This window comes from Felis catus, chromosome B3, assembly GCF_018350175.1.
Source record: "Felis catus isolate Fca126 chromosome B3, F.catus_Fca126_mat1.0, whole genome shotgun sequence".
Lineage (NCBI taxonomy): Eukaryota > Metazoa > Chordata > Mammalia > Carnivora > Felidae > Felis > Felis catus.
The window spans coordinates 38,527,221-38,535,476 of record NC_058373.1 but is presented as its reverse complement, the minus strand read 5'-3'; the positions used below and the strand labels follow the sequence as shown (position 1 = coordinate 38,535,476).

General features: G+C 61.1%; 1 protein-coding gene across 1 annotated transcript in view; it reads left to right on the top strand.

The window, feature by feature from the left end:
- Positions 1–1,184: 1,184 nt before the first annotated feature.
- Positions 1,185–8,256, top strand: part of SMAD6 (SMAD family member 6) — a 78,040-nt gene continuing 70,968 nt past the window's right edge. The window contains exon 1 of the mRNA XM_023255154.2: positions 1,185–3,995. Within this exon, the coding sequence (XP_023110922.1) occupies positions 3,179–3,995 (817 nt within the window). The 5' untranslated portion in view covers positions 1,185–3,178. The remainder of the gene's footprint in view (positions 3,996–8,256) is intronic.

The following is an 8,256-nucleotide window of genomic DNA, read 5'->3' as shown; positions in this document are numbered from 1 at the left end:
CAGCAGGTCCAGTGGACATTTTGAAAATCACTGCCCTGGAAGGTATGCTCTGGAAACACAGACCCACACACCGTTAGCTTGTGGGGTGAGCATACATACTGGTTTATGCCTATCTGGTTTTAGCATTTTAGTACTCTCAACACTATCTGGTCAGTGGCGAATTGAATGGCAAGTTCCTGTGCCTCAGTTTCCTCATCTGTAAAAGGGAAATAATAACACCACCTATCAGGGTTGTTGGGAGAATTCAGTGACTGAATCCTTACGATGCCTGGAACGTGGCCTTGCCCGCAGTAAGGAGTCAATAAGCTCCGACTTATTTATTATTGCAATCCACAGCCAAACCAGCGAATACCCCGGTAAAAGAAAACACTTGACACTGAGTTATTCTTCGTATTTTTCCCCCAGGGGCGAGAAATGACCGAAAGGACCACGAGATGGGCTTCTGGGTGCTGCTTAGTTACATAAGTGTTGTAATCACTTGCGAAAATTCATCTCGCTGTTCACGTGCGATTTGTGCGCTTAAAATGCACACTCTCCAAAGGATCCTCACGGTCCTGTGAGCAGCGCAGGGTAGGCACCGTCACCCTCGTTTTTCAAACAGGACACTGACAGCTATTTTGATTTGGCCAAAGCAGTAGCGGATGGGGGTGAGGAAGCTTCTCGGCCCCGTCTTCCCGTCGAAAGAAAAACCACGTCTCCCGGAGAGCGCGGCGCGAACAGTACCTGGCTCCAGGTACAGCTCAGCAAAAGGCTCGAGTCCTTCCTGAATACACCGCCCTTCCCCCAGCGCTCACACAGACTCCGAGCCCCGCGGGGTACTCGCCCCGCCGCACACTCAAAGGGCCAGCCCCACACGTGGGCACCCCCGGGGGAGACCCGCGCGCCGGCGCCCCCGCGGCCCCCGCGGGGGAATGGCGCCCAGCCCCGGGCCAATGAGAGTAGCGGAATTTCTTTCATTCAGTGCGGGGCCAGGCTCCTGCCCGGAAAGGGGCGGGGTGCCGCGCCGGGGGCGGGGCCGCCGCGCGCCGCGGAGAGGGCGGTGCCCGCCCCACGGCCCGGCCAATCGGCGCCGCGCCCGGGGGGGGAGGGGGGAACCAGGCCTTTTTTCCCTCCGCGCGGGACCAATCCCGACTTTACAAGCTTGAACTTTTGCCACCCTCGGACGAGCGAGCGCGCCCGAGGAGGTACCCCGCCGCGCCGGCTCCAGGGGCAGGAGCGGCCTTAACCCTTCCCGCGCCGGGCGGCCCGCTGCTGCCGCCGCGCCCCCTAGCCAGTCCCGGACCCAGTGGGCCGGGACCCTGCCCCCAACCCATCCCCATTTCCTTGGTGAAACGTCGCAAGGGAGAGCAAGACCCCTACCCACATCCCTCTCGGTGGTGCAGAGAATCACTTGGGGAAAGGGGAGGAGGAAGCACCCGGCCCCGAGGGGGCCCGGGACTGCTGGCCTCCCGCCTAGCTCCGAGGGAGAGCCGTGGCGACCGTGAGGAGCCGGAGAGGAGACACTCCCCGCCCCTACCCCACTCTCTGCAATTCGCTACCTCGGGCAAGCCTGGAGCCCCCTTGCGCCAAGCGTCCCAGGTCCCTCATTTGGCCCCGCAGAGAGACCCCTGACTGCGACAGAGGGTGTGGAGACCTTGTGCCATCAAGATCCCGCTACCGTAACAAATCGGCCGCCCCCTGCTCCCAAGAGACTCAGGCCAGGAAGGCACACACGCACACCCATTTTTATTAGCCTTCCCTGGGATGGGGGTTTGGCCCAACTCTAAAGTGCAGTGTGTGTTTGTAAGTTTGTGCACAAGCCAGGGAGAGGCAAAGCGCCCCGTTTGCATCCAAGTCTCAGTGTGTCCACCGAGCCTTCGCGCCGCTCGCCCGTGGTTTGTGTAACTCGCGTGTGTGTGTGCGCGCGCGCGAGGGGGTGTGCTCGCTCGCATCCGTGCCCGCGGCGCGACGCGGGCTTGAAAGCGGGCCGTGGGCGCTGTCAGGCTCGGGGCGGGGGTGCCGGGGCGAGCGTGGGGCGGGAGCCCAAGCTCGGCCCGCCCCGGGAGCCGGCCCTTCGGAGCCTCGGGCCCTGCAATGGGACGTGTTCTCCTTTAAGAGTTAAGAAACTTGAAACCTTGTTTGCGCAACAATCAGCGCCGCGGAGCCGCCAAAGTGTCTAGACTGGCATATGATGGGAGGCAGCCAATGACTCCGCGGCGCTCCTCCGGGGGCCCTCAGTGTGCGTTTGAGGAGAACAAAAAAGAGAGAGAGCCGAGCGGGGGAGCGAGCGAGGGAGCCGAGCCGAGAGAAAGAGCCGCCGGGCGCTGCCTCGCCAGACCTCGCAGGGACCGCGGGGCCACCGGGAGGCACTTTTTGTGGAGGGGGGAGGGGGACGACCTCTGCAGCCGCGGCGCCCCGGGCGTCCGAGCGCAGCGTGGGGCGGGCTGCGACCTCTGCCTCGGTGGATTGCATTTTTAATTAAGGATTCCCAACAGCTCTTTGGGATTTTTACAGTTTCCACTCATGTGTTGACACCCGCGTTCAGGAGAAACTTGCTCCAAGTGCATCTAGCGCCTGGGACCTGAGACGGAGTTGGCTTTTCGTGCATGCAATTCCAGGATTTTGGTTTTGTTTGGGCTTTCTTTTTCTTTCTTTCCTCCCCCCCCCCCCCCTTCTTTTGCAGGGAGTAAGAAGGAAGCTGAAGGTATCAACAAGCCGGCCTTTCGGATCCTGCAGGAAAAGCCCATGTAGTTAAGCGTTTGGGTTTTAAAGGCAAGGCTGCCCGGACACATCTGGGGGGTTCGGCGGGAGCGCTTTGTGCTCATGGACCAGTCGCGCAACTTTTGAAGGCTCGCCGGCCCATGCGGGGTCTTTCTGGCGGAGGGCAGCCTGCAGTCCCCCTCCAACGCCGGGGCTGGAGTTGCTGAGTAGCCCGGCCGCCGGGGTCCATGTAGCCGCTGGCCCGGCGCGGACTGCGGCTCGGCGCGCGCGTGTTCCCCGCCGTCCCGGCCCGGCGAGCTCCCTCATGTTGCAGCCCTGCGGCGCCCCTTCGACGACAGGCTGTGCGCGACCTGCACGGCGCCCGGCGGCGGAGCTTCATGTGGGGCTGCGGCCCGCGCAGCCGGCGCCTCGCTGACGGAACGGACCCCCGGTAACCGGAGACTGCCTCCCCCCCACCCCCGGCGCCAAAGGATATCGTATGTTCAGGTCCAAACGCTCGGGGCTGGTGCGGCGACTTTGGCGAAGTCGTGTGGTCCCCGACCGGGAGGAAGGAGGCGGCGGCGGCGGCGGCGGCGGCGACGAGGATGGGAGCTTGGGCAGCCGAGCTGAGCCGGCCCCGCGGGCACGAGAAGGCGGAGGCTGCGGCCGCTCCGAAGTCCGCCCGGTAGCCCCGCGGCGGCCCCGGGACGCGGTGGGACAGCGAGGCGCCCAGGGCGCGGGGAGGCGCCGGCGCGCAGGGGGCCCCCCGAGGCCCATGTCGGAGCTGGGGGCCGGCGCTGGGGGCTCCCCTCTGGACGCGGCGGAGCCGGGAGGCCCGGGCTGGCTGCCCGAAAGTGACTGCGAGACTGTGACTTGCTGTCTCTTCTCGGAGCGGGACGCCGCGGGCGCGCCGCGGGACGCCGGCGACCCCCTGGCCGGGGCGGCCCTGGAGGCGGCGGGCGGCGGGCGGAGTCGCGAAGCCCGCTCGCGGCTGCTGCTGCTCGAGCAGGAACTCAAGACGGTCACGTACTCGCTGCTGAAGCGGCTCAAGGAGCGCTCGCTGGACACGCTGCTGGAGGCGGTGGAGTCCCGCGGCGGCGTGCCGGGCGGCTGCGTGCTGGTGCCGCGCGCCGACCTCCGCCTGGGCGGCCAGCCTGCGCCGCCGCAGCTGCTGCTCGGCCGCCTCTTCCGCTGGCCCGACCTGCAGCACGCCGTGGAGCTGAAGCCCCTGTGCGGCTGCCACAGCTTCGCCGCCGCCGCCGACGGCCCCACCGTGTGCTGCAACCCCTACCACTTCAGCCGGCTCTGCGGGCCAGGTGAGCGCGCGCGCCGGCCGGGAGCGTTGGGGGGGTTCCCCTCCCCGCCTCCTTCCGCGGCCCTTCGGTCCGCGACGCCGCGGGCGGGGGGAGCTGGGGCTGCAACCCCGGGTGCCCCTGGTGCGTGGGAGCCCGCGGTGGAAGCTCCTCACCCTGGCGGGACGGCCGGGAAGTGGGTATCGGGGCACACGTGTCAAATGGCACCTTCTTTTTACGGCTCCGGCAGACTTAAAAGGCTGTGCGTTGGTGTTTTCTCAGTGCAGCCTCAGGGACCTAACTTACGCTGTAGCTTCATAGACAGTGAAAGAGAAGGGCAGGCCTGACGGAAGCCCAGCACAGAGTCGTTCGCCCCCCTCCCGGTTTATCCCAGTCTATTTATACCTAACGCGATACTTTCCTATATCCAGGTGGATACAAGTTGTGAAATGGGGTGTAGAGATCATTCACGGCCAGAGTCACCGGTGTTCATAAATTGTCACACTTGTTCCTTTGTATACTCTGGCGCAAAGCTCCTCTCTCAAAGTGGAGACCACCTTCTTGCCTGACTGTTCCCAGCATCCCTTGGGTGTCAAATATCAGGGCCCGCCATGGTCATCATTGTCAATTCTGTGTCCAGTTTTTCTAGAGGGTCCTGGAGGTGTCTGGAGGAGGAGGCGAGAAGGCCAGATATTTTATTTACCTCTGAGAACTGCCTCCCTTCTTTGTTCTCTTCCTGGGATTTCCCACCCCCACCCACCCCCAGCACTGCTTACCTGAGCAGGCCCTGGGTTCTGGAACAGAGGTGAGGACAGGTGGAGGCTTCTGGCAGGCCAGAAGCTTGCAGTTCCCCTGTTCTGACCTCTGCTCTGCAGGGCTTGCACATTTCTGCCTGTAGCATCTTAGGGGTGTATGCATCTTAGGTGGCTTTGGGGGCCTGTGGGGGTGAGACCTGCTGGAAGAATAAAGGCTCTTGGGCCTGGAAGGGCTCTGAGCTCCTCCAGTCTGTCCCCTCTGGAGAGTCGGCACCCAGCCTGGGGGCACATAGAGGGTCAGATCACAGATCTTCTGATACCTAGTGTGGAAGGGGAGGGTGGGCCCAGGATTTGTCCCAGATGTCTTGTTCGGTGCAGTGTAGTGGCTGGAGGGGAAAGGAATGTGCTTCAGTGGTGGTTCCTGAAGACAGCACTGATGGGGGCTAGGTGGGGAGAGGCAGCATTCATCTGGTCACCCTGGTCCCCACATGGTCACTCCAGGCCTGATTCAAGGGCTTTGGGCAGTCCCTGACCTGTGACCTGTGGTAGGCTTTCTGTGTCCCTTGTTCCTCTTCCAGACAGCTTCTCCTGGAAGTGGCTTCCTCCCCTCTGCCACCCTGTCTCCTCCCTAACTCTGGGGCCCAGGTCCCCATTTGTGGTTACCCTGTCCGTCATCATTTTTATTTAGTGGGAGATAATTGGTGGGGCTCACTGTGTGCTTTTTAGCAGGCTCTGGCAGGTATTTTCTCTCTTACCAGGTCAGTTTGCCAGTGACTATTTGTTGAGCACTTGCTCTGTGCCAGGCACCGTACTGGGTGCTAGAGTGGGGAAAGCGGAAATAGGAGTACGACCCATGCCCTTAAGAAACATAATCTGGGCAGGGAGATGGGGCAGAGATGGGGGAAGAAGGGCCAGGTCAGTGGGTCTGAACTATCAGAGCGCTGTGGGGTGTGTAGGTAATAGGATCCCCTCCAGGAGCTCCATAGCTCTGTTTGGAGACTACTTGGGAGGATGGGTTGGGGAGGTGGGCATGGAGGAGGAGGGAAGGGCCAGCCGAGAGTCAAGGTGCCAGGCAAGCTCAGGTGTGTGAGTCGGAAGGGATGGCATGGAAATGTTGGAGCAACAGACAGGCCCCCTCCCCCCACCCTGTTTCTACACCTTGGATTAGAAGTCACCTTAGGGGGTGGTTTGAGCCTCACAGACTGCCAGGTACAGGTTGGGGGGCAGTTTTTTCCCTGCAGTGGAAGTTCTTCACCACAGACCTGGTCCTAGGCTCTCTAGTAAGGCTAGTTTGACCTTGGGTGAATAACCTCTCCTCACAGTCTCCTTGTGAGTGGAATGGGGGTGGCTCTAGAACACTCTCCACATCTCATTCTAGACTGAGCATTGTTGGCACTTGACTCCCTTTCTCCCTTTCTCCTCCCAAAAGGAGGCACTGGTGCAGGGGCTGTGTCTCCTGCCTGTTTGCCAGCCCTCCCCCTTCTTCCCCCATTCAAGCCACCCTGGGGGCAGTTGGGGGGGACCCATGGTCTGGGAAGAGTGTTCAGTAGGCGCCAGGTTGACCCTGTTGCCTCATCCCCTGCCTGGTGGCTTGGGCCGCTGGGACTGAGAACTGGGGAGCCCTTTGCTGCCCACCCCACCCCTGCTGCCTGGCCGCCAGCCTGGCTCCTGAAGCTGGGCGGGTGCATAGCTGGAGCTCAGCCGTGCGCATCCTGATAAGGAGACTGCTCCTTCCAGGGCTCTGGGGGAAGAGGGCTGGGGCACTGGGGCAGACAAGACAGACACACTCATGGATAGCAGGCACGTAGCTGGAGAGTATACTGGAATACCCAGCAGGCCAACCGAGGGGCACCAGTGCCCACCTGATCCCCACAGGGAGCCTAAGTGACAGGAGGCCCCTTTCTGGGCAGTGCTGACCCCTGCTGCTCAGGGCAAACCCTGCTCCCATCCATCAACTTGCTTTGGGACATTGGGGCCAGTTCCCCTTCCCATGGGTAAAGTGAGGAGGTGGACAGAATCCCTAGGGTCTGATATGGGCGGATTCCAGGTGACACAGGCCTGCCTCCCCTGCCCTGCCCTCTCCCCCATGCTTGTCTCAGAAAGTGGGGGTCTTTCCTCTGTGCCCTGCCCTGCCCTGCACCTTCGACCCCTTGGGAGTCAGACCCCAGCTCTCCTTCCCTCTTGTGTGTCTTTCTGTCCCGGGAAAAGCCAGTTCGCTGAGCTCGGTGCCTATGTGGACGGAAATGTGGAGAAATACTTTAATCACAGTTTAACCTGTGTTTATACAGCTCCTTTCTCCTGAAAGTATCCATTAACTTTGGAATAAATCTCCTGCTCTTTGCTTCACTACTTTTTTTTTTTTTCTGTAATTATATTCAGTAAATTACTATTATCCAAATTGCGCCAGGGAAAGAGACAGAGCGAGAGAGAACTTCTAAACGACTGGAGGAGGCCGCCTAGGAAAACACAGGGTTCCCAGGCCAGGACTATAGGAATTAGAATGGGCTAAAAAGTTTTCCTTTTATTTGGCCTGGCATTATCCCTTTGAAATGAGATCAATTTCAAGTTGGGCTTCCAAGCCCCTGCCCCGCCCCTCTGGCGGCCCCTCGGCCCGCCCGCCCTGCTCCTCGGAGCTCCTCCTTGGAGGTGAGGAAGGGGTGATAATGTGCAGTTTGCCTCTTGCTGGCGCCAGCCGGCCGCGCTGTTTATCTGGCTGCCGGGGGAATCTGGGCAATTAGGCTCAGCCGGCCTTAAAGCGCCAGGAGCTCCTTTTCTGAGGCTCCCGTCCCGGGCTTGAGGTTGAGCCTTCAGGTTCTGGGGGTGGAGGGGAGGGCACTCGGGAGGCCCCCTCCCCACCCACAGCCACCCCCTGCGGAAGGTGGCAACAGGGAGGCCCAGGGAGGCAAGTGGATCCTTTCCTAAGGGAGATGATGGGCTCAAAGGGGGTGGGGATGGAAGGCATTATCCCAAACTGAAACCTTACCAGGCACTGGGAGAGGCTGGGAGCGCTTCTGGCTTTAGAATTAGGGTCCAGATCCCGAAAGGCTAAGTATCACCCCCCTCCACCCACTAGGGGGCTAACCAGAGGCACGTTTGGGCCGGGCCGAGCTGAGCACTAACCTTCTGGTACACTTGGCCCCTGGCTGACTGCTCTTACTTCTGAAGGAAGTTGGAGGAGATTCCTGAAGTTGATGCCTGAGGCTGGATGTCTGAGGGGGCTGGAGTGTCTGATGTCTGTCTGTCTGTCTGTCTGTCTCTCTCATGTCCATTGCTTTCAGAGGAGCCTGCAGGGCTCTGGGGGGGGGGGGCCTCCCCTTCAAGTTTAGAGCATCTAAGTTTATTACCAAAAAATCAACACAACTTTGGCACTCACTCATCAGGTAGCTTCTCGGAGGGGAGCGGAGAGAGGGCCTGGAGGCAGCCCACACTTCCTCTTCTGTCCTTTTGTCTCGAGTACTGAGTAGTCCACCTGAGTTAATGACCTAGGGCTCCACTCTCCCAGATCCGTGGGGCCTGGAAGTGCCGGAGTG